This window comes from Triplophysa dalaica, chromosome 3 (genome assembly GCF_015846415.1).
Source record: "Triplophysa dalaica isolate WHDGS20190420 chromosome 3, ASM1584641v1, whole genome shotgun sequence".
Classification (NCBI taxonomy): domain Eukaryota; kingdom Metazoa; phylum Chordata; class Actinopteri; order Cypriniformes; family Nemacheilidae; genus Triplophysa; species Triplophysa dalaica.
Window position 1 is genome coordinate 19,269,843 of NC_079544.1, and position 25,678 is coordinate 19,295,520.

The following is a 25,678-nucleotide window of genomic DNA, read 5'->3' on the forward strand; positions in this document are numbered from 1 at the left end:
CGAGCATCACGATAGAAGTCTAGCTAGCCATCTTAAAATCCATTAATAAATGTACTTTTAAGATGTTAAACAATTGAAGTTTATGATGTGAAATATCTTTATTTAAGTTTCCGCACGATGCCTACTGCAAAAAAACATTTACTGAGACATATGAAGTAAATTATAGATCAAAAATGCATCCTGGGAAGGGGGTGAATTCACAAAGGCTGTGTCCGAATAGCCCTCTATACCCTAATATAGGGCACTAATTGAGGGGGCATTATTTTTTACATTTACATTTACATTTTTTTAGCGGCATTATTGAGTGCACTCATTCAATCCCATGATGCATCATAATAACTAAAATCCAACTAATGTTCCCCTTTACGGCTAGCTGTTAGAGCCATTCAGTTATAATCCTAGCTCCTAAAAATTGGATTCTGCTATGTGCCGGTGTCGGTGACGTCACACGTGGATCGCTGCTACCGGGTCAGTGAGGTAGCCGTGATCCGCCAGTGTCGTGCAGTGCCGCTCCTATCTAACAACCACACGGTTTGCCAGTTAAGCCCCATTGCTCGAGATTTCGGACAGGGCGGTAAAAGTTACGTTACCCACCACGTCCGCATCCGTTTGCGCCTGCTCACGCCGGTGCTCTCGTGATTCGGTTACCGGGGAAAGATGGCGGACCCGGCGGAGTGCACAATTAAAGTCGTCTGCCGTTTCAGGCCCTTGAACAGCTCGGAGGTGAAGAGGGGGGACAAATACATCGCTAAATTTCAGGGAGAAGATAACGTCGTGATCGGGGTGAGTGTCGTTTCGTGTCATCTGATTTCATCGTTAATTTCTCCAGCGAGCGGCTAATGCTAGCGACCCACATACCAACAGGACAAGAACTGACCACGATCTCTGTATGTAAACATCTGACACCGATATCTGTCAGTTGACCAAGTCCGATTACTCCTAAAACTATCGGTGTTTGTGTTTTTAATGTGTTTTTAGTTGTTTTGCGTTGTTGCATGTTGCAACTGCGGGCTGATGGTGTTAGCCTGATCTGTTCATTTAACGCGGAAACGCAGTCAGAATTCTTGTTCATTCACATTTTAAGGACTAACGTCAGGTTTAAAGTATTACTTCAATATGTTTGTAGGGATGTATGAAGGGGTATGTTGATAGAACAAGTCAACTTCACACTTTATTTGGGTGTTAAGTACTGTGATGGGGTCTCTATGACATTTCATTTGAAATCTGTCTCGATAACAGATGTTGACATTGAGTGAAATATGAAAGAAACTTAATAAGATTATCATTTTTATATCGCCCCTGCTTAAACAGACAAAAGATACCATCACAGACATTCTTATGATTTTAATGGGAATTGTATTGGTTTTAATTGATACTATAATGATCTCTTCTGGTCATGTGTTCATTCTGTTGGTGGCATGTTGTTGGCAGATGGGAAAACAAATATATTGCAATAAGGACCAAAAACTACATCCTTTAGTTTTTGTTCATTAGTTGGTTTTTAAGGGAAACCATTAGGATTCATATTATTCAACAGGTAATGAAAAATGGACCTTGATGCTTCATCTTGTTTAAAGGAACAACATAGACACGCAAATGTCCTGTTTGTGGTTTGTATGTTTAGTGAACACATGACTGTTATTAACGCATTAAGGTTGAACTGGGTTTTTGGACAGCCAACACTTTTTCAATGATTCTGTATATATTCATTTCAAACACGAGAATCTGTTGCATGTCATCATAACTCCTAAACTTTTTCTATTGTTGGACAATTGCAGCATTATAAATGGCGTTTGAAAGCAAACACTCACTTGCAAGCTCTGTGGAAGTCTATTTGGTGACCATCCCTTGTGTGTAAACATTAGAAAACGTTTTATTCCTGCATTTCCTGTTCAATTTGGCAAATCTTTTATGATAAGTTGTACGAAGTGGGTGAAGTCCTCTTGTGACGTTTTGGTGTTTGTCTATGTATGTTCCTGAAAGACTGGCTTTGAAACGGATATGTTTGTTTTCTGTTGTATACCATTAATAGACGACTAAAAGAAAGAGTGAGTGGAAAAGGAGACTTTCATGCCTATCCACTGTAATTTAAGTAAGGAGTGTGTGTGTGTGTAGTTGAATAGCAGAGGAAGGTGAGATAATGCATTGGGAATAGAGAGGACTCCACCCTGTGCAACTTCTGGGACTCAGCGTGTCATGAGAAAATAGTTGGGTATGGTATGGCCTCGATTAGAACTTCGGGAAATATTCCTCTTCCCATAGGAACTGGTTAGTATTGTGTGTTTAATGTGGTGTCATGCTATCTCGACATACAGCCCATACATTAGGAGTATATAGATCATGATATTCATTGACCATTTTTATATTAAACTCATGACAGTGCAGTGTTAGTATTATAACAAGTGTCAACGTCATTGGTTTAGAGAGTTTACAGTGCGCTTGCCTTTACTGGAAGGTTTACTGTGTTATGAGGCTTGCAGTAAAAACTGTGACAATAATGGTCACTAAAAAGACATTTGCAGAATGCATTCAAATTATTTTAACTATACAAGAATTTAACTATTGGCTTGGTTGTGAAAAGCTGTTAAACATTACTGATCCAATGCCATTTCCTTTAAACTTTGGACATCTTAAGATTCATCATTGTCTTTAAGTGGTCACGTCCTCACCCCTTCATTTGTTTATATCAGCTGACAATAAAAACGATATTCAGACACCAGTCAAGTTCTTCCACAGTAGACTGAATCATTCTTTTCTTTTTTTGAATCTTGCTTCGTGCACAGGGTCATTGTCATGTCAGAATATAAAAGGGCCCTGCCCAAATTGTTACAATAACATTGGGAGCACACAGTTCTCTAGAATATCATAAGCTGTGGCTTTAAGATTTGTGTTCAAAGAAATGACTGAAGTAGTCAAACCTGTTCATGAGGTGGGGGCATCTTAATACTTTTGTCCATCCATATGGTGTCAATCACAATGTATTTTAAAACCCAAGCGACTGTCGGTGTGTATACGTTGTGGATACGTACGTATTTGATCACGTGTATCTGTTTACTGTTTACATTATACTATATTTAATTATCATTCTTTCAGCCCAAAGTCTAATATTTATAGATGATAGTATATTTCGGAGCCAAAGCATTAGTGGACTTCACCTTGTATTTTATTGGATGCTGAATCTGCGGTCTTTGAATTGGCAGCTTTGATTCTCACCCATTAGGCAAGCATTACCCAGATAGATGGTCTCTGTGTATCGTTTAAGGGCGTGGATACTATGCTATATTTAAGAAATAATTGACGACGGGCCGTTCAGTTATTGAAACTTTCGATAATTGAAAGGACCGGTGTCAATTATTCTGCTTATACCACGGTTACCACATCAAAAGTCAGTTTTCAGGTGTTTTATCTCAAGACATTAGTTATGTTTGCAGCGGTTTATAATTCTACTGTGAGTGATGGACTATTTTCTCATCTGAAGCGGCCGGTTATTCAATGACGTCATTGTAAAGGCTTGAGAGAGAGCGCGCATGCACATGTGATTGCATTAATGACAAAACCCTGTGAACAAGTAGGCTGGTCAAAATTTATAAATTACTTTAATTAAATCATTGTTTATTTATTCATTTAGGATTTATTCTCTGTATGATCTGAAAAAATCTGAACATCTAGGGCTAGGCAATCAATGTTTAGTTAGGCTACAAACACATTCATTTGGTATTGATTTATTCTCTTAATTCTGTTTAATTTGTTACGGTTAAACTGCACGTTTCCATTAATTGTGAAGTTGGTCATAGTAAACGGCGGAGCAAACGCTGGTTGATGATCTGTGAAGTTTGTTGCTTATGATCTGTGGCTTTGTTTTTGGTATCATCAGAAACGTTATCCAACAGGATCAAGCTCCATTTCTTTCGTTCCTTTGGCAAAGGTGCCCAGTAGCTTCTTAGGCTTGTTTCGCGCTTGTGTCCTGTGACAGACATGATCTGTCTGCTCTCCAGTCCTGCCTCTGACAGTATTTGAACTGCGGTGCTTCTTGTGGAATGGTTGGTGTACCTTTTGGGTTAGCCGACTAACTCGCTAATGTGCGGCAGCGGGACGTTCCCATGATAGTTCACACCCATCGGTTCATGGGATTACCAGCACTCTATCCCGTCAAGGTGGGCACATTGTGATGTACTTTAACTATTAACAGAGCAAAGTGGATTTCTGGGGGTGGAGAACATGAATCCTCTGAAGCAGTCCTTGTTAGGATCAGTGGGATTATTTTTATTTTTTTCATCTGCGTTATGAGATAAGCAAACGTATTGAACACCATCTTCATCTTTTTATGATGGTGAATGAATGCATTAAGTACATTTTGGGGGGATGGCCTTGAATACATTGTGGAAGATTTGAATTCCAGTCATCCAATGATGTTGTCTGTGGAAATATGAAGGTCCACACCACCTCTTAAAGCAAGAAAACTTGATGCAGAGTAGTCCGTGCCAGCTGCAGGTCTCACAGTTGCATAGAAAGCTCGCAGGTGGTTGTTTAAAGCTTTCTACCTCTTCATCAGACGTATTTTTTGTTTTAAGCCAATCGTTATAAACATTTACTTTCCATAAATATTAAAAGTTATTTCTGGAAAATTTCAACCGTCTTCGACATTGTTGGTAGTAGACTGTAGCTACAGTATAAATTCGTTATGACTGTTAAACTTGGGGAACTGAAATTCGGTCCACAGATCTGGAACCACTTATATGTGTGCGTTTGACTGAAAATAATGCCCAACTGTACAACCTTCGTCAGCCAATCAGACTCGAGCATTTCACAGCCCCGTGGTATAAGTGCTGTTATAGCTGTTTTTATACTCTTCAGAGTATTCCCAAAGCATGTAGCCCATTGTAACCAGGTCAGTTCAGCCAATCAGCGAAGACCATATGTAGTTATGTACCATAGGGAGTTTAGTAACATAGAGCATTATGGTCTATGATTGTTGTTGTGCAGCCCAGAATCAGAGTAAACCTGGGATGAAGGTGTGTTCAAGGCAGACTACTGTTGTCATACTTTTGTCCCAGTTTAGAAAGCACAGCTAAATGAGTTTGGATGCATGGGTCCTGTTATAATCATTCACTGTACATGTGTATTCAGACTTTATATTTATAGATTTATAATTGAGGATAAATTAATTAATCAGGGTGATAAATCATTAATGCTACTATGCTGGCCTTTCTGAGCGTTTTCTTAGAATGGATCTAATGTTTTTAAGTAGGTATGAACATTCTGTCAAGATTTACTCACCCTTGAATCCTTCCTCAACCCAAGGACCTCTGTTCATCTTCAGAACACAAATTGAAATAGTTGAGGTCCTTGAGCTTTCTGACTCCTTCAGCAACGCAACCTATTTTCACAGAAAGTGAGACATCTTTAAATAAGTCCATTTGACTCCAGTGGTTCAACCTTACTTTTTAAAGCGATGAGTATACATTTTGTGATGATAAAACAAATGTAACAACATTATTCAACAATTTCCAGACTTCTGCGGTGCCTCAATGCCCACCTTGATTATTTTGATATTGTTGATGTCATAATAGACGCATAGATATCTATGTTGAAAAAGGTGTTTTACCAAGTTTTCCCTATACTTATTTACTCTTGTGTTAAATAAAAGTCACAAACATTATGTGTGACTGGAGCATGACATAATTCTAAAATAAAGGCTAGTGTTGTAAAACAATATACTCTCTGAAGCAAAATGTTCAATTTGTGAGATAAAATCTAATGGTATGTGCTGAAATCTGTATTGTTGTCTCCTCCACAGGGTAAACCGTATGCATTCGACAGAGTTTTCCAGTCAAACACAACACAGGAGCAGGTGTACAAGGCCTGCGCTCAAGACATTGTCAAAGGTAAGATAAAACTTTTATGCTGTCCTTCTGCTTTCATTCATAGTTGCAGTTACCTTTAAAAGCAAGCAGCAGAACATTTACCATGTATATACAATGAGGTCTAATCATATTGTCCCTCTCTCAGATGTACTTGAAGGATATAATGGAACCATTTTTGCGTATGGTCAGACGTCCTCGGGGAAAACGCACACAATGGAGGTGAGACCGCATGTGTTATGATGTGTGACTGAAAATCTCAAAGACCAAGAGCATGAATCGTGCAGTGTACCTTCATTTATGTCTATTTTAATTACCAACTTGATCATTTTCAGGGAAATCTCCATGACACAGATGCAATGGGAATTATTCCCAGGATAGTGCAAGATATCTTTAACTACATTTACTCTATGGATGAAAACCTGGAGTTCCACATTAAAGTAAGTCACACACAATCACGTCTTACATTCACTCTTCTTTCAGTCTTCTCATTTATTACAGGGACAGTTCAGCCTGAAAAAAAACTCATTTATACACCCTCATGACATTCAACCTGTATGACTCTTTTTTGGAACACAAAAGAAGATATTTTGAGAAATGTTTTCTGTCCATAAAATGGAAGTCAATGTGGGCCAATGTTGTATGGTTACCAACATTCTTTAAAATATCTTTTTTGTGTTCCGCACAAAGAAAGAAAATCATATATTTTTTTGAATGACATAAGGATGAGTAAACAATAAAATCATTTTTATCCTTGTGAACTGTCTCTTTAAGAAATGCCTTGTTGTTATCTGTTCTCTTGATTTGTTCTGTTGGTACTTTGTGACAGGTGTCATATTTTGAAATATATCTGGATAAGATTCGGGACCTTTTGGATGGTGAGTTTTGCAGCTTATCACAAATCTGCTTGCCAATTTAGCTAAACACATGCATATGATATAAAAATCAGTTAATAAAATGAAAAAGCTGCTTTCGATGGGAAATAATGTCTCCTCTCTGTCTTGCAGTTTCAAAGACTAATTTATCTGTGCATGAAGACAAAAACAGGGTTCCTTATGTCAAGGTGAGTTTCTGAAACCTGCTGTCCCGTCACTGTGTAAAAACACTCCCAGTGTTAGATGCAACATATAAGTAATGTTTGCAATAATTGTGTGTGTCTGGTTTTAGGGTTGCACTGAACGGTTTGTTTGCAGTCCAGATGAAGTGATGGACACTATTGACGAAGGAAAATCAAACAGACATGTGGCAGTGACAAGTACGATTACAAAACGCACAAATTTGAAGAGACAATATTGTGTGAGGCAGTAATGTGTCTAATATTAATAATAATAATATTAATATGTGTGTGTTTCAGACATGAATGAACACAGCTCCAGAAGTCACAGTATCTTCCTCATCAATGTGAAGCAAGAAAACACACAGACGGAACAGAAGCTCAGTGGTAAACTCTACTTGGTTGACCTGGCAGGAAGTGAGAAGGTTTGATGCACAATGAAACACACAAACTGATTGGAGGTTGCTATGGATAGAAGCGTCTGCTGAAAATCATAAATGTCTCACAGGTCAGTAAAACAGGAGCTGAAGGGGCTTTACTGGATGAAGCCAAAAACATCAACAAGTCTCTGTCATCACTGGGCAACGTGATATCTGCTCTAGCTGAGAGCTCGGTGAGTCTGTCACAAATTCACACACAGGGTACAGATCAGTTCTTTACACTCTTTGTTCTGTTGGCTTTACGTCCTAATGAAGCTGTAAAACTATTGCGTCTGGAAGTTCTTCACTGTGTGTGGTGTAGAGTTTCACGATACACCGGTACTAAGAAAGTACCCTTCTGTTAAAACAATACCAATTTCTAATTTATTTGGTACCTGTACTTTAATGAGGTGCACGTTTCAGAGAAAATACATCCTGAAATGCGTCCATTTGCAACTTTCTTTCCTCGTATTTGCGCTGCAGATTTCGGGGGACGACTAAAATGAAAGTCATGGTGTCAAACATAAGTGCCTTTTCTGTATGATCATGGCTTATCAGTGAAGCAGATGCGCATAGGGGCATTATAGCCGAGTTAAAGGGTGCAAAAGAGCAAACATGATCAGCTTGGCCAAACATTTCACCAACAGACATCCCGACCCGTTCAAAGAACTTTAAAATGAGAGGTAGTGTATGTGAATGCTAACAATAGAATAATGCTTTATGATTTATTTTGTGACAGGCCAACATGACCAGCATTAATAACGCTTTACAACTAGGTTCCATTTAAAAAAAAAAGTTAGAAAAATAAACTACTAATGGGTAATCGATTTAAAATAATAACAATTTTTAGTTTCTAATTTCACCTTAGCAGACAGCAAACACTGAGACAGATACACGTTAAGGACTGTATCATAGATTGATACCTGACATTCATTTGTAGGTCTTTGTGGTGACATGTTATTTTTAAATAAGGGGTAGGAAAAAGCAAGTCAGGAACACAGTGTAAGTTGTAAGAGTAAAAAATACAATAACAGAATTATTTTAGGTTTCATCTTTTTTTATTTAATTACTTCCTGTATGTTCTTTTTGCATGGTATCGCATTTAGTATTGGTATCGAAATACTTTACTTACGCATTGTATTAAAGTCAAAATTCGTCAATCGTGACAACACTAGTGTCATTGAATTTTCACTTGTACTGCTCTTTATTGAAGTTGGTTTGCTGATATAACTATTAGTTTCGTTGTTACGTCTCTTGGTCTAATTCTGTGCTTCTCTCGCAGGCGTACATTCCATACAGAGACAGTAAAATGACAAGGATCTTGCAGGATTCACTGGGTGGAAATTGTAGGACCACCATCGTAATTTGCTGTTCACCCTCCTCATACAACGATTGTGAGACCAAATCCACCCTCATGTTTGGTCAAAGGTAAGAAACGCACACCGATTTTTAACCCTTTTAAACCGGATGCAAGGTGGCCGAAGAATTTTATCAAGCGGTATTCGTTTAACCGTAACTCTTCAACCATTTGTGCTATCATAAAAATTGCTGCAGTTTTTGTGGAGAGTGGCAGAGACATGAACAGATTGACGGAGTGCGACAGATCACAGAGTTTTTGAGCAAGTAAAGTCATAAAATAGACAAACAAAACACTGTGAAGAGGAAATACACAACATTAGAGGTGATTGGGATGAGCTAGACTCTTCTGACCCGGAGTCTGCATATTCAGACATCGAAGAGGAATATGCCATGGATGTCGATCCAGACGTGGATACAGAATGAAATTTTGCCTCATGAGAAATGTCTGTAAATAGGCTTAGACTTACTGTTTCAAAATACCAGTTTCACATATCTTAGTATGTGTTGTGTGGCTGTGTGCGTATACCTTCATGCACATGTGTGGATTTGTATGCATGCATGTGTGCTCTTATATGTGTGCATGTGAGCACAAGTATGCGTGGACATACGCAGTGCATGTGCATATGTGTGTGTGCATATATGAAGCATGTGTTTTTGTGTGTGTGGATGCATGTGTGATATCTAGGGAGATGTGTGTGTGTGTGCGCAAGTGTTGGGGCAGGTGTATTTGTGTGTGTGTGCCTGTGTGTTTCGTCTATTTGACTCACAACACACAGTTATGGTGAAAAACCTTATTTTATTGAAAGACAGTTGTTTTCCGGAAAGAAAAACTGAACCTTGCACATGATAACAGGACATTTTGTTAGAATTTCACAGTCAAAAATAAAACATATTTTCCCTTCAGGCTCTAAAGGCTTAACCTCACTATGTCTTTTCTCAATATTCATAATGAAAGCCTCACTTATTGATGCATTAATTATACAGCAGTCAGAAATTATTATATTGAAGTCTAAAATACAGTTGTGTTCAAAATTATTCAACCCCCAATGCTGTAAATGGTTTTAGGGAATTTAGAGTACATTTGTAATTGTATTCAGAATGAAATCCTACAAGGACTTCTTAAAGAACCATATGCAACTAAAATGATATCAATTAGTTTTGTAATACAGTAGTAAATGTTTCTTTTGTGAATTCTTCATTGACATAATTATTCAACCCCTTAAAGACTACCACTCTGAAGAACAGAGGTTCAATGAAGTGTTTTCAATCAGGTATTGAAAACACCTGTGGATATCAGGGAGCAGCAATAAAGCCTAATAAGCACCAATAAAGCCTAATAAGCACCAAATGTGATACTCAGCTCCTTCTAGACATTTACTGGTGTGGTTACAAACATGGTGAGGTCAAGAGAATGATCCAGGAAGACAAGAGAACAGGTGATTACTCTTCACAGGAAGGGCAATGGCTATAAGAAGATTGCAAAGATGTTAAACATACCAAGAGACACCATAGGAAGCATCATTCGCAAATTCAAGGCAAAGGGCACTGTTGAAACGCTACCTGGTCGTGGCAGAAAGAAGATGCTGACTTCGACTGCTGTGCGCTACCTGAAGCGTAGAGTGGAGAAAAGTCCCCGTGTGACTGCTGAGGAACTGAGAAAAGATTTGTCAGATGTGGGTACTGAAGTTTCTGCTCAGACAATACAGCGCACCCTGCGTAATGAAGGCCTCCATGCCAGAACTCCCAGGCGCACCGCACCCCCTTGCTGTCCCCAAAGGATAAGAAGAGTCGACTGCAGTATGCCAAAAGTCATGTGGACAAACCACAGAAGTTTTGGGATAGTGTTCTGTTGACTGATGAAACAAAATTAGAACTGTTTGGGCCCATGGATCAACGCTATGTTTGGAGGAGGAAGAACAAGGCCTATGAAGAAAAGAACACCTTGCCTACTGTGAAGCATGGCGGGGGTCAATCATGCTTTGGGGCTGTTTTATTCTGCAGGTACTGGGAAGCTTCAGCGTGTGCAAGGTACCATGAATTCTCTTCAGTACCAGGAGATATTGGATGACAATGTGATGCAGTCCGTCACAAACCTGAGGCTTGGAAGACGTTGGACCTTTCAACAGGACAATGATCCCAAGCATACCTCCAAGTCCACTAGAGCATGGTTGCAGATTAAAGGCTGGAACATTTTGAAGTGGCCATCGCAGTCACCAGACATAAATCCGATTGAGAACCTCTGGTGGGACTTAAAGAAAGCAGTTGCAGTGCGCAAGCCTAAGAATGTGACTGAACTGGAGGCTTTTGCCAATGATGAATGGGCGAAGATACCCGTAGATCGCTGCAAGACACTTGTGTCAAGCTATGCTTCACGTTTAAAAGCTGTTATAACTGTAAAAGGATGTTGTACTAAGTACTAAGATTGAATGTCACTTGGGGGTTGAATAAAACTGATAATGATGTGAGCTCAGAAAAGACATTTGTGGTTATTTCATTATAAATGTTATGTTATATTTGTCTGCCTTACACGTGCCTCTTTGATTTAATTGTAAGCAGGATGACTGAAGGATCATAATCAATGTCAAACCGACCAAAACAATCAATTTCAGTGGGGGTTGAATAATTTTGAACACAACTGTACCAATTTTGAACCAGTCGGAAATAAAAGTCTGCATTAGTCCTACAACTAGAAAGCAATAAAGAAGTACCATGTGAAAAAACAGCATGTATGTGTGTGTACAGAGCAAAGACCATCAAGAACACAGTTACGGTCAATGTGGAGCTGACAGCAGAACAGTGGAAGAAGAAATATGAACGAGAGAAAGAGAAAAACAAAACACTTCGCAATACCATCACATGGCTCGAGAACGAACTGAACCGGTGGAGAAAAGGTTTGACAGACAATTACATTAAACACAAACAATTAAATTTTAAAAACACTAAGCGTCCCTTTTTCTTACCAAATATATATGCATGGTATGTAACTGCCAGACGGAAATGTCAATTTTTCGCATAAAAAACTGTTTCTAAACAAGGCGGTTTTGTATGTTGTGTGTCCTGCAGGTGAGACGGTACCTGCAGAAGAGCAGTTTGATAAGGAGAAGGCAAACGCAGAAGTCTTAGCGCTGGATAACACGATTAATAATGATAAATTTGCATCTACGCCAAATAATCCTCCAACGACGGGCCTGCTGGCGTCCAGACTTACTGACGGAGAGAAGGATAAATGTGAGGCTGAACTCACCAAACTCTTCAAACAGCTTGATGACAAGGTACACATGTTAAACAAGCTACAGCTGAAACACACCAACAAAATAGTTTTTCCTGAATATTTACCAATTTGTCTTACTATGGTAAATTGTGGAACTGTATAGGGGTGATATTATTCTTTTATTTTGACATGCATCTTTAATAATGACTTGTTCTTTAGGATGAAGAGATTAATCAGCAGTCTCAGCTGGTGGAGAAACTCAAGCAGCAGATGTTGGATCAGGAAGAGGTTAGTTGTGATCTCTCTCTTTCATCTCTTTTGAAAATTAGCCATGGTGTAGTAACCATGTTTTGTGGATTTATAACTACAGTTTTTAATTAAATACTATGGTTACATTTTTTGACATGCAGTGAAAGCCACTTTAAAGTCCCTTTTAGCGAGGTCACTGCAATCGGCGGCCATATTGGCATCACCTCTGGGTTATTTTAGTCCAATCTATTTCAGACCAGCTATGAGCAAATTTCCCTTCAACTATCAAAACTGTAAGCATCTATACAATTCATTTTGTTTTTAAACTCAAACTTTTGTCTACTGCACATAAAAATCCCATTTTTCCCAGACTGGGATTATTTTAAACCAGAACTAGGCTTTAATTAAATTAGGACATTTTAGTAGTTTTAACAAACATGCCTTACAAAAAAACACTTGTGCGCATTTTGAGACAGCACAAGGCACAGATGTATTTTAAGATATGTCCGTGCAAGCTGTTTTCATTTTATTTTAGTCTTGGACTGGTCTAATCCCTGTTTGGGAAACCACCCCACAGACTCTGTTATGCCCATATTTAACTCTAAACACTTATGATCAGATCCTCTGATGAAAGTTAATACCAGCTGTAAATGGGTTTTGTACGACTACGGTTCTGTGTATACTGTGTGCGTTTACATTTGCATATGTTTTTATGTGCATTGCAGCTGCTGGCCTCTTCACGTCGAGACCATAACAACCAGCAGGTGGAGCTAACACGTCTACAATTGGAGAACGATGCGTCTAAAGAGGAGGTTAAGGAGGTGCTTCAGGCCCTGGAGGAGCTCGCAGTCAACTATGACCAGAAGAGCCAGGAGGTGGAGGACAAGGCCAAGGGCTTCGAAGCCCTCAGCGAAGAGCTGAACCAGAAGTCTGTGAGTAGCAGAGGAGCATTACTGTAGTGTTGTGTCATAAGAAAAACAACATGAACTTATGAGTTAAACTCTTACAATGTGTCAGAGCACCCTGGCGTCCATAGACTCAGAGCTGCAGAAACTGAAGGAAATGGCCAATCACCAGAAGAAGAGGGTCACAGAGATGATGTCATCACTGCTTAAAGACTTAACAGAGATCGGCATCGCTGTGGGCAACAATGACATCAAGGTGAAGGATACAAAATACACAAGTCAAGAATTTGTTGTAGCTTTTGTAAACTGGTTTTGAGAAATGTGACATTCTCAGCAGCACGAGGGCAGCGGTCTGATAGACGAAGAGTTCACTGTTGCCAGGCTCTATATTAGTAAAATGAAGTCCGAAGTTAAATCCATGGTCAAACGATGCAAGCAACTGGAAAACACTCAGTCTGAGGGCAACAAGAAGATGGATGAAACTGAGAAGGAGCTGGCGGCGTGTCAGTTACGCATCCAACAGGTACCGTTTCACAGTCTCGCTCCAGATTCTGAAGAAACTCTTGTGGGTTTTCATTAATGAGATGATGTCTTGCAGCATGAAGCGAAGATTAAATCGCTGACAGAGTATCTGCATAACGTAGAGCAGAAGAAGAGACAACTGGAGGAAGATGTGGACTCGCTCAATGAGGAGCTGGTCAAAATCAGTGCACAGGGTACACTTCTACATTAATGAATGCGTTCAAATATGTAAAATGTAACACAATAATACACCTACTGATTATCAAAGTAATGCAAGTTTTTGTCTTTGCTGGCATGTGCGTACAGAAAAAGTTCATGCTATGGAGAAAGAGAGTGAGATTCAGAGTGCCAATGAGGTCAAGGTAAAAATAAAACGCACATAAAAACATGCTTGTTCAGTATGAACAGTACATGATGAATTTGTATATTAAAGCTTGTATGTGTTTGTATAGGAGGCAGTGGAGAAGCAAATCCATAATCACAGAGAAGCTCATCACAAACAAATCAGCAGTTTGAGAGACGACCTGGACAGCAAAGAGAAATTCATCACTGATCTACAGGAGTACGACACCCATGCACAAACACACATACACACACCAACATACTACATCACTTCAATACAAACATCAAACTTACATCAGAAAGCTTCACTAGCATGCACACCTCATGAAGAGAATCAATATTATCTACAGACAGACACACTTTTTGTTGCATTTTGTTTTACCATTTGTGTTTTACCAGGCTTATGAACTCTCTCTCTCTGTCTGTGTAGTCTGAATCAGAAGATCATGTTGGAGCACGAGCGTTTGAGGGTTGAACATGAGAAACTCAAATCCAATGACCAAGAGAAGAGCCGAAAGCTAAATGAGCTCACGTATGTCTCCCACAAGCATACCACCATTTCTGTTTATTAACTATTTCTCAAGTTGGTCAGTCGTCTTTTATGCAGTTTATCTCCAACTACAAGGAGTCTCTGTATTCATTGCAAAACACTGACCAATAAGGTCTGATTCATAAATAGAACACAACAATTTAAACAATAGCTCAGACTGAATACAAGAATGTATGAAAGCCCTTAATTCTTTTCTGCATTATGTCATTCGGTTACAATAAACATCCGGTTTCATTGAAGTTTGCATTTTTTATAGTAAGAGCTCCATTAACTCTGTGTGTGTTTGTGTGCATCCCAGTGTGATGCAGGACAGAAGAGAACAGGCCAGGCAAGATTTGAAAGGCTTGGAGGAGACTGTGGTAAGTGCATTTTCTCATCATGGCACTAGAGGGCGACTAGAGATAATTAGTGCTGGCAATTGTCTTTTATTAATTGTGTCCTTTACTTTTTGCACAATTAGGCCAAGGAGCTACAAACTCTACACAACCTCAGGAAATTGTTTGTACAGGATCTGGCCACTCGTGTTAAGAAGGTGTGAGGGAAACTGTGTTGCAACTTTCTTTAATGTCTGACATGATATATTTTCAAATAAATGCATTTACTATTTCTTTATACCTTTTTGATTGGCATGTACTATGTGCTATGTACTGTAACTGAAAGTCCTTATTGTGTGTGTGTGTGTGTGTGTGTGTAGAGTGCCGAGATGGATTCTGATGAAACTGGTGGCAGTGCTGCTCAGAAACAGAAGATCTCTTTCCTGGAGAACAATCTAGAACAACTCACAAAGGTCCACAAACAGGTAACTGCAAACCAGAAAATGTCGTCCAGCCACACGCACAGATGGTATATGTGTGCACCATCTACCAACTGGACTTTCTGACTTTTCTTCATCATATATATATTTTTCGTATTTTCTCGCATTCTTACTCTAGCTGGTGCGTGATAATGCAGACCTCCGCTGTGAGCTTCCTAAACTGGAGAAGCGTCTGCGGGCGACAGCAGAGCGTGTAAAGGCTCTGGAATCCGCGCTTAAAGATGCCAAAGAGAACTCTGCCCGCGACCGCAAGCGATACCAGCTGGAGGTGGACCGCATCAAAGAGGCCGTGAGAGCCAAGAACATGGCCCGAAGAGGACACTCCGCACAGATTGGTCAGCGCACGCTTACACAAGCACTATATATCTATATATGGGTCAATGACAAATAAGATTTTCAAGAAGAAAAAAAAAATATTTTAAGCAAAACAGTTTGAAAATGTATTTTTATGTCCAAAAAAATGTATTGTGTTGATTTATATTGGTTTTACAGCATTTTAGGGAGCATTAATTCATTATTAAACAAGATTTCTGATTTTACCACCCAGAAAATGTCAGGTGGTGCGACCATATATTAATTTAAAATAATATACATTTAATGTATTTAGCACTGAGTATTTTTCCCCTCATATATAAGAAATTTAACATAAAATCATGCCAAAATATTTTATTAAGAATTTTATTGAGAAAATTAACATTTATTTCTCAGTTTTGTTCTCTGTTTGTATGTTCGGACGGTCGCACCACCTGACATTTTTGGTCTTTCAAACACCAAAACTCAAAAAATCTATTGAATTTCAATAAAATGAAAAGGGTTTCTTATAAAGGACATATTGTAGATCCATTTGATATATGACATGTATTTATTCAAATTCTTTTTAGGAAAATAATGAATTTGGACACAAAAAATACATGTCACGTCATTGACCCATATATCTTTTTACTTTCAAAATAAGTGAACACTCATTCTGGGGTTTTTTAACTGCTGGTGTCTTTTTTTTTGATGCAGCTAAACCCATTAGGCCTGGACAGCAACCTGTCGCGTCTCCCACTTACCCCAATGCGATTCGTGGTGGGGGTGCCGTCCTCTACCAGAACAATCAGCCAATGCCCATTAGAGGAGGCGGAGTCAAACAAGAGAAGAGGTTTGTATAGGTTTCAGCGAAAAGAACCTTAGATGCAATGGTCCGAAAATATATATAAAATATGGAAAATTGGTATATTTTTTTATACCAGTGAAGGAAAAATCTGAAAGCCGTCTGTCATTTTACGGATTAGATTGAGGGCAGTTAGTAATTCCCCTTTTTGTGGAGTTGTTTGCATCCAATCATTTCCTTTCATCAGAACATGTTCGTAGGGACGCTTACGTTTCCCATTCATTACTCATAAAGACCTCGTCAATGGAGACTCGCGGAGCCGGGTCGGGTTTAATCAAGAAGACTATGACGACCCACCACCATCTAGATTTTAAAATCTTTTTGCACTTTTTATAACAACACGGCGATCTCTAACATTGTTTGTGGTGTTGTTTCTGGATCTGATTCTGGAAAACGTGCAATCTGTCATTAAATCCGACCCTCTCGGTGCTACTGCTCTCATACACACACAGGCTAGCACAAACCAATGGTGCGGTGTTTACAGACTTTTTTCCTTCAGAGAGCGATAGCGATAGCGACAGCGACTAGCGGCATTTTGGATAAACCTTAGAGCGTAGTATACTAGGGATTTTTAGGGTCCTACTTTGGTTTATGGAGTGTCCATCAACATGTTTATGTTCATAGAAGGTGTAAAAACACTATTATTTTAGTAATAAAAGGCATTCTTACCTTACTTCTTGACTGACTCTCAAATGATTCGTTCTGAGATTTATCTGTCTAATCCCCTCCTTTCCGCTAGCCTAGTCTGATGTGATTGGTCAGGTGGTCTAGTCTGATGTGATTGGTATGATACTCTAGTCTGATGTGATTGGTCAGATGGTCTAGTCTGATGTGATTGGTCAGATGGTATAGTCTGATGTGATTGGTATGATGGTCTAGTCTGATGTGATTGGTATGATGGTCTAGTCTGATGTGATTGGTATGATGGTCTAATCTGATGTGATTGGTATGATGGTCTAGTCTGATGTGATTGGTCAGATGGTATAGTCTGATGTGATTGGTATGATAGTCTAGTCTGATGTGATCGGTATGATTGTCTAGTCTGATGTGATTGGTATGATAGCCTAGTCTGATGTGATTGTTCAGATGGTCTAGTCTGATGTGATTGGTGTGATAGTCTAGTCTGATGTGATTGGTGTGATGGTCTAGTCTGATGTGATTGGTATGATGGTCTAGTCTGATGTGATTGGCATGATAGTCTAGTCTGATGTGATTGGCATGATAGTCTAGTCTGATGTGATTGGTATGATACTCTAGTCTGATGTGATTGGTCAGATGGTATAGTCTGATGTGATTGGTTTGATAGTCTAGTCTGATGTGATTGGTATGATGGTCTAGTCTGATGTGATTGGCATGATAGTCTAGTCTGATGTGATTGGTCAGATGGTATAGTCTGATGTGATTGGTTTGATAGTCTAGTCTGATGTGATCGGTATGATTGTCTAGTCTGATGTGATCGGTATGATAGCCTAGTCTGATGTGATTGGTCAGATGGTATAGTCTGATGTGATTGGTTTGATAGTCTAGTCTGATGTGATCGGTATGATGGTCTAGTCTGATGTGATTGGTCAGATGGTATAGTCTGATGTGATTGGTTTGATAGTCTAGTCTGATGTGATCGGTATGATAGTCTAGTCTGATGTGATCGGTGTGATAGTCTAGTCTGATGTGATTGGTCAGGTGGTCTAGTCTGATGTGATTGGTATGATACTCTAGTCTGATGTGATTGGTATGATACTCTAGTCTGATGTGATTGGTCAGATGGTCTAGTCTGATGTGATTGGTCAGATGGTATAGTCTGATGTGATTGGTATGATGGTCTAGTCTGATGTGATTGGTATGATGGTCTAGTCTGATGTGATTGGTATGATGGTCTAATCTGATGTGATTGGTATGATGGTCTAGTCTGATGTGATTGGTCAGATGGTATAGTCTGATGTGATTGGTATGATGGTCTAGTCTGATGTGATTGGTATGATGGTCTAGTCTGATGTGATTGGTATGATGGTCTAATCTGATGTGATTGGTATGATGGTCTAGTCTGATGTGATTGGTCAGATGGTATAGTCTGATGTGATTGGTCAGATGGTATAGTCTGATGTGATTGGTATGATGGTCTAGTCTGATGTGATTGGTATGATGGTCTAGTCTGATGTGATTGGTATGATGGTCTAGTCTGATGTGATTGGTATGATGGTCTAGTCTGATGTGATTGGTCAGATGGTATAGTCTGATGTGATTGGTATGATGGTCTAGTCTGATGTGATTGGTATGATGGTCTAATCTGATGTGATTGGTATGATGGTCTAGTCTGATGTGATTGGTCAGATGGTATAGTCTGATGTGATTGGTCAGATGGTATAGTCTGATGTGATTGGTATGATGGTCTAGTCTGATGTGATTGGTATGATGGTCTAGTCTGATGTGATTGGTATGATGGTCTAGTCTGATGTGATTGGTATGATGGTCTAGTCTGATGTGATTGGTCAGATGGTATAGTCTGATGTGATTGGTATGATGGTCTAGTCTGATGTGATTGGTATGATGGTCTAGTCTGATTGGCATGATAGTCTAGTCTGATGTGATTGGCATGATAGTCTAGTCTGATGTGATTGGTATGATACTCTAGTCTGATGTGATTGGTCAGATGGTATAGTCTGATGTGATTGGTTTGATAGTCTAGTCTGATGTGATTGGTATGATGGTCTAGTCTGATGTGATTGGTATGATGGTCTAGTCTGATGTGATTGGCATGATAGTCTAGTCTGATGTGATTGGTCAGATGGTATAGTCTGATGTGATTGGTTTGATAGTCTAGTCTGATGTGATCGGTATGATTGTCTAGTCTGATGTGATTGGTATGATGGTCTAGTCTGATGTGATTGGCATGATAGTCTAGTCTGATGTGATTGGTCAGATGGTATAGTCTGATGTGATTGGTTTGATAGTCTAGTCTGATGTGATCGGTATGATAGTCTAGTCTGATGTGATTGGTATGATAGCCTAGTCTGATGTGATTGGTCAGATGGTATAGTCTGATGTGGTGGTTTGATAGTCTAGTCTGATGTGATCGGTATGATTGTCTAGTCTGATGTGATTGGTATGATGGTCTAGTCTGATGTGATTGGTCAGATGGTATAGTCTGATGTGATTGGTTTGATAGTCTGGTCTGATGTGATCGGTATGATTGTCTAGTCTGATGTGATTGGTATGATAGCCTAGTCTGATGTGATTGGTCAGATGGTCTAGTCTGATGTGATTGGTGTGATAGTCTAGTCTGATGTGATTGGTGTGATAGTCTAGTCTGATGTGATTGGTCAGATGGTCTAGTCTGATGTGATTGGTCAGATGGTCTAGTCTGATGTGATTGGTCTACCGCGAATGAGGCTCACGAGCTTCAGTGTTTGGGGGAGAAGAGTGAAGTTTTGTGGGCAGTCCTGGCTAAATGCAGGCGGGTCACGTATGTGGTGACGTAAATCTGTAGCGGTTCGTGACTCGGACTAGGGACGACTCATTTTCGTTATTCAGAGTCAACTCCCTATTTTCCAAGGCAATAACTCTGTTATTCGTTCACCTTCGGATTTACAACTTGGCAGACTGCTTACTTTCAAACACTGCAACATTACACCTGTCATTGTTACTGACTGGACGTATGAACATTTATCTGTAATTAGTATTTTATGTCTGACAACAGAAATATTAAATATGTAAACAACTTTGGCTTTATTGGGTATTAAAATATAGTAAGTTCAAAGAACGCATGTATGTCACGATGACATCATAAACATGCTCATTGGCACGTAATATTTCTTTGTACCATAGTGACGGATAAAGATAGATTACGACAGATTTTTAACAAGCCTGTCCGTCAAACGGACAATGAAAAAGTCTATTACAACCTCTGCTTGGATGTAAAGGACCACTGTCGTGACAGCACCCTTACTCATTATTACAGTGTTTTCTTCTTGTGTGTTGTTTAGCTGAAGACGAGTTCAACGCTCACTACCGACGATGCAGAATGCAAGCAATCTTCATGGAAACCTGCCATTCCATAACATAATCCCTCCTGTTGGCGTCAATGGGAGGATTTCTGAATATTCATGTTCATCGCTGTACAGTTCCGCTCCCCCAATCTGTTATGTTTTCCTCTAAAAAATAAATTTTTTATGAATTTGCACTCTCGCTCACACACACATGCACTATATATATAATAAATAAAGGAAATAAGAAATAAATGTTAGCAGAATGAAAAACTAATGCAGTCCAGAATGTGTGCAATCAGCTCTATCAATCTGTACTGTTCTTCAGTGGGTTTGCTCCACGTTAGGTCAAACACACCTCAAGGGCAGATTCTCTTAGGAGTGAAGAAATGAGAACAGACCTCAAACAAGTTGTCTGCGGTCTCTAGCTGCTCCCTGCTCACCTGTGACCTCAGTTTGAACTACTTCCTGATGTCTGCAGAGGAAGTCGTTTCTTGCTTGACTATACGGGTCTGTGTCTAGACTGTGATAACTTTGAAAATACCTGAATAGATAGTATCTGAATGTGTTCGTCAATGTCTATATAACTACAACTCCGATATATCCACGTGAAGAACTCTAAACAGGTTCAAATGTCAGGGAGTACAGTTGTAAGAATAGAGCAGGCATTCAGATATGAAAGCTATCTGGGTTACTTTGATCTTAAGGATCTGTAAATGGGAAGGTGGAGATACTTCCAGACACAAGTTACCAAACCTCACAAACCCACACAATTGGCTACGGCTGTCTTAAAGATTTCTTAAAAATTTAAAAAAATATGTTTGCAAAATCTAATGGTTTCTAAAGAAACAAATGTTTGATTAAAAGTAGTCATGTCCTGCTTTTCACGTAACAGTTTGCCGTATCATGTGTCAAAATCCTCATTGATTTATGAGTAAATGGAATGAGATGCTTGGTTTTTGACACCTTGTGTGATGTCACTCCTTGCCTGTGCCCTGCCTCTGTTACTGATCAGCCAATCAGTTTAGCAGAATATTTGTTTGGGCTGGTGTAGGGTTAAACATTACGAATTCATTCTTCTAGAGGTCGTCTTTTCAAGTTGGAACGGGATTTTTTCTTTCAGGTTAGTTTCAAATCTATTGAATGTAGTTGTTTACACTCCAGATATTGATCAAGAAAGCTTTTGAGATGGGAATTGCAGGACATGATGACCTTTTGCTTTATTTTCATGTTTTACTTTATGGGTTTTTTGTCTCTTTTAAGAATAGGACCATTATAATCAATATTGCGTTATTAGTCCTAAATTCTTTCAATTTTGTGTATGAAGGATAATAAATTGATGTTTATGGAAAATGCCACACGTTAATTATAACCTTAAATAAAAATGACTTTTTATTACTGTGTAATAGTAACTCCATGATTGTCAGAAAGGTACCGGATAATTCCAATAGAAAGGTGTTTTTGGGAGATTCTGGTTTAGGAAAAGGGTTAGAGGGAATGAAACTTTGAAAACTTTCTGGTTGGACTGCATGACGTGTGATTAAATCAATATTCTGAAACATGACGTCTCTTTCTCTTCTTTGAGGCCTATGATTAAATTGAACTGAATGTAAATATCGGCTGTGATTTTTACGTAAATGACAACTATAACATTTTTGTCTTTAAATGCATCTGAGAGTACCAAACTGTTTTTGCATACAGTAGATTTAGTTGATTCAAGTTCAATCAAATCTTTTATTGAAGGTTTTTATCTGTTGTAAGTTTGATGTTGAAATATCCAAGTTGAAATGTCCCACTTCCAACCTCAGACATCAGATAGCCTAGTTACATCTAGTCACATCACATTACAGAGAGGAACAACCGTATATGGGAAATTTTGAAAACAAACTTTATATGTATAATTGGCTTAAGAGATATTTATCTTAATTTTCTGTTTTTTTTTAGAGCCATCACACCTGGGGCCCGTTTCAGAAAGCAGGGTAAGTGCAAACTCAGAGTAAGTCAACCCCAGAAAACGGAATACTCAGGGTTTTTGGTTTCAGAACGCGAGGTATGTCAAACCCGCGACCACGGAGTAAGTCAAGCCCATTTCAGAAATCGAGGTATCTTATACTCCGTGTGAGTAACCAGAGTAACCTACTCCGTGAACCTAACCTGGTCGGGAGCAGGTTTTATTCCGCAAACCCAGGGTTTGTTACAATCTCCGCCCCCTTTTCGAAGCGCGAGCGGTGTTGAAATTACATACATCATTTGTTTATTGATTCATGTTCCTAATCGCGCTCTATTTAGTCACACAGAACTTAAAATAGCATGTTCGTTTATTCATGAACCCATAGAAGAGGAAGCTGCATTAATTCGCAGAGAATTATATTCATGTCGGGAGAGAATTCTGAGGCCCCGTTTGGACGTTTTATCTTAACTTTTAAGGCCAGTTTAAGAAGTACATTTAACATTTCCCAATCAGACATCCTACTAGCAAGAGCATTTTATTTCTTTAAACTTTCCTGAATGAATGATATTAGTGTATTTCTACCATGGCGTTTTAGTGCCACGTTAAAAATAACATAAATTCAAGATTACGAGAATAAAGTCGAAATGTTACGAGAATAAAGTCAAAATGTTACGAGAATAAAGTCGAAATGTTACGAGAATAAAGTCGAAATGTTACGAGATTAAAGTCGAAATATTACGAGAATAAACTCGTCGTAATTTTATTTTCGTGAAGGTTGTAGTTTAAGAGTTGAAGTTATGTTTAAGCACGTCATCTGAATCAGTGAGTTAATTCGTAGTTCGTGTCAGATTTTTTCTTCTGAATAAATTCAGTTTCCTACATGATCGCTGCAGTGTCCTTTTACTAATTATAACTCCGTGATGATGCGCCAAAAGACAAAGAATTTCCTTATTGCTAAATCATAATCTAAAGTAGGATTCAACGAAATCCTCCACAGCCATTGTTTCTAGAAATTCTGTTATTTTTCTCAAAATATTTCGACTTTATTCTCGGAACATTTCGACTTTATTCTCGTAACATTTCGACTTTATTCTCGAAATCTTTTTTTTTTTTCTACGACACCGTCGTATATTTCATATTCAGCTGCTGCTAAGATCTTTTTATTGCAGAAGGATAGCACCTACATGAGAGCGAGAGAGTTAAATATAATTCGCATTTTCACAGTTTCAACAAAATAAATATAAAAGTTATTGACAAACTTGCGCATTAACACGTGAAGCAATTTTCTCCCACGCCAACTCTCTTTCTTTTGCTTCTGCGGCTGTGTTGCATTTTTTTCTAAATATGAGCTCATATTCACTTACGCTTGTAACAGTACCTTCAATTCGATTGGCTAGAAATGAACAGAGCGCTTTTTGTCATGTGACGTTGCCATGGTGAATCGTGCTATCTTCACTCAATTGATTATGGCTTTTCATCGCCATGCTGCACGCGCGTAACCTAGAGTGAACTTACTCAGGGTTGATTGAACTAACTCAAATCAGCTGTTCTGAAACTGAAAACTCAGAGTAGCGATTCTCTGAGTAAATCAACTCAGGGTTCAGATTTAAACTCAGTGTTGGTTGAACTTCCTTATTGAAACGGGCCCCAGAGGACACATTTGCATATTATTATGTCAATTTGTTGTTTTAATTTAGAACCTTTGTTTTTCAATCTGTGGAACTACTTTGGATCTGAAATAAAAAAAACACAAAGCGGTCTCTTGGCTGCTTCTCCAACACCTCCCTTGAAGTTTATAATCCTGAAAAGCTTGATGTTTAGTCTGTGTGGTGTTTCAGGAGCAGAGGCTGACACTCCTAAATACGATTTTTTTTTTAGTTTTGCTTCAACATAGTCAAATCAGTGGCACAACCTAGACCTCATTGGGTGCAATCTAAGTCAAGAAACTGCTTTTTTGAAAAGTTGGAGCAAGTTTCGAGTTTGAAAAATCTAGGAGAGCTATTTGTTAAAATCATGAAACGATTTGTGCTTTGACATCATCTTGCAATGAAAAAAAATTTGCGAAAAGAGGAAACTTTGCGAAAGTAAGTTGAGCAATGTTATACGCAACCAAAGATTTACTATTTTATGTGATTCATTTTTACTTTTTTAGCTAGTGTCATTGATAACACTTTGTCTTTGTAAAAACAATAAAAATGCAAAAATGATCTTAAAGTAAGAAAAAATAAATAAATCAACATTTATTAATCTTTTTTTAATGTTAATGCCAACATAATTTTCATGTTAGTTCTCGGTGCTGTTAACTAATGTTAACAGTTACAAAGTGTGAATTTAAAAATGTATTAGTAAATGTTGAAAGGAACATTAACGAGAATAAAAATGGATATATTATGTTGAAGTTTTAGGCCTCAATTCATTTTTAGTTTGTGCTTTACATTACATTAGCATGTCATTTGGTAACAGATTTGAAGAAGAATACTGTAATATATCCTGTTTTATATCAAATATTAACTATAAAATAAAATGTGTAGTCCAATTGCATAGATGTAATTGTACATGCATTGCAGTTGGCTAAAATAAACTCCTTCAGTGTAATGACACGTTTTTATTTTGTGAACAACTAGTCTGCTTTGACATGATCCCTCACATATCATTACTAAACTAATTCATACATTTGTCATCTCTCTCTTGTCTCTTTCTCTCTGTTTTAAGCCCCTTGTTTTGGGACTAATAACAATGAACTACTGAGGGGACAGGAGTTCTAGAGCTGTGGATGAATGGAGATACATACAAAGTGCAGTTTGATGTTGTGTTTTGTTGTAATAGTATTTTTGTACATAGCTATGTAGATATGTATGAGATGTGAAATATGTTTTTATTCCTACTTATTAGAATCTGGGATTTTGCTGTAAACTATATGAAAATGTAATAAGTGATCACGTCTTAATTCTTTATTTTTACTATATTGTTCTATTTTTATTTTAATATACTAGACTTTTCTAAAAAGAATACATGGAAGTCCCTTTAGATATCTCTTTAAAACTTTCCTGTAGCTCAAGGTTGTGGGTTATATCCCAGGGTATTGCACATACCTATGTATAAATGTATAGATTAATGCAATGTTAAGTCGCTTTGGATAAAAGTGTCTGCCAAATGCATGAATGTAAATGTAAATATTAAAACATGACAATCTTGAAAGTTTTTTTTAAGGAAATTTGTGCTCTCTTCAATACAGCCATTGGTAGAAAACAACCAATTGTTATTTTTTTGTAGCAGATAACTCAATGCTTTGTTTTGAAATTTAT

At 38.4% G+C, this 25,678-nt stretch overlaps 1 protein-coding gene across 4 annotated transcripts; it reads left to right on the top strand.

Moving 5' to 3' along the window:
* Positions 1-444: 444 nt before the first annotated feature.
* Positions 445-25,508, top strand: kif5ba (kinesin family member 5B, a). Of its 4 annotated transcripts, XM_056742657.1 has the most exons (27): positions 445-783; positions 5,798-5,885; positions 6,010-6,083; positions 6,197-6,301; positions 6,691-6,739; positions 6,869-6,924; positions 7,029-7,116; positions 7,216-7,340; positions 7,424-7,528; positions 8,617-8,762; positions 11,436-11,584; positions 11,757-11,965; positions 12,124-12,192; positions 12,879-13,085; positions 13,171-13,314; positions 13,393-13,581; positions 13,657-13,774; positions 13,887-13,942; positions 14,033-14,142; positions 14,353-14,454; positions 14,771-14,831; positions 14,933-15,004; positions 15,167-15,271; positions 15,405-15,621; positions 16,295-16,430; positions 22,367-22,401; positions 25,086-25,508. In XM_056742657.1, exons 1-27 carry the CDS (start codon positions 658-660, stop codon positions 25,136-25,138), a joined length of 2,994 nt encoding a protein of 997 aa, XP_056598635.1. In that variant the 5' UTR covers positions 445-657; the 3' UTR covers positions 25,139-25,508. The 4 variants fall into 4 exon arrangements, with proteins under 4 accessions (XP_056598635.1, XP_056598633.1, XP_056598634.1 ...); XM_056742655.1 differs by lacking the exon at positions 25,086-25,508 and having other exon boundaries at positions 22,367-22,914; XM_056742656.1 differs by lacking the exon at positions 25,086-25,508 and having other exon boundaries at positions 13,396-13,581; positions 22,367-22,913.
* Positions 25,509-25,678: the final 170 nt, after the last annotated feature.

Excerpts from the sequence above, each read along its gene's own strand:
- kif5ba (XM_056742655.1), top strand. The coding sequence starts at position 658 with ATGGCGGACCCGGCGGAGTGCACAATTAAAGTCGTCTGCCGTTTCAGG. Across the intron at positions 14,832-14,932 it reads AAGGCTTGGAGGAGACTGTG|GCCAAGGAGCTACAAACTCT; the intron begins GTAAGTGCATTT and ends TTGCACAATTAG. Across the intron at positions 15,005-15,166 it reads TGGCCACTCGTGTTAAGAAG|AGTGCCGAGATGGATTCTGA; the intron begins GTGTGAGGGAAA and ends GTGTGTGTGTAG.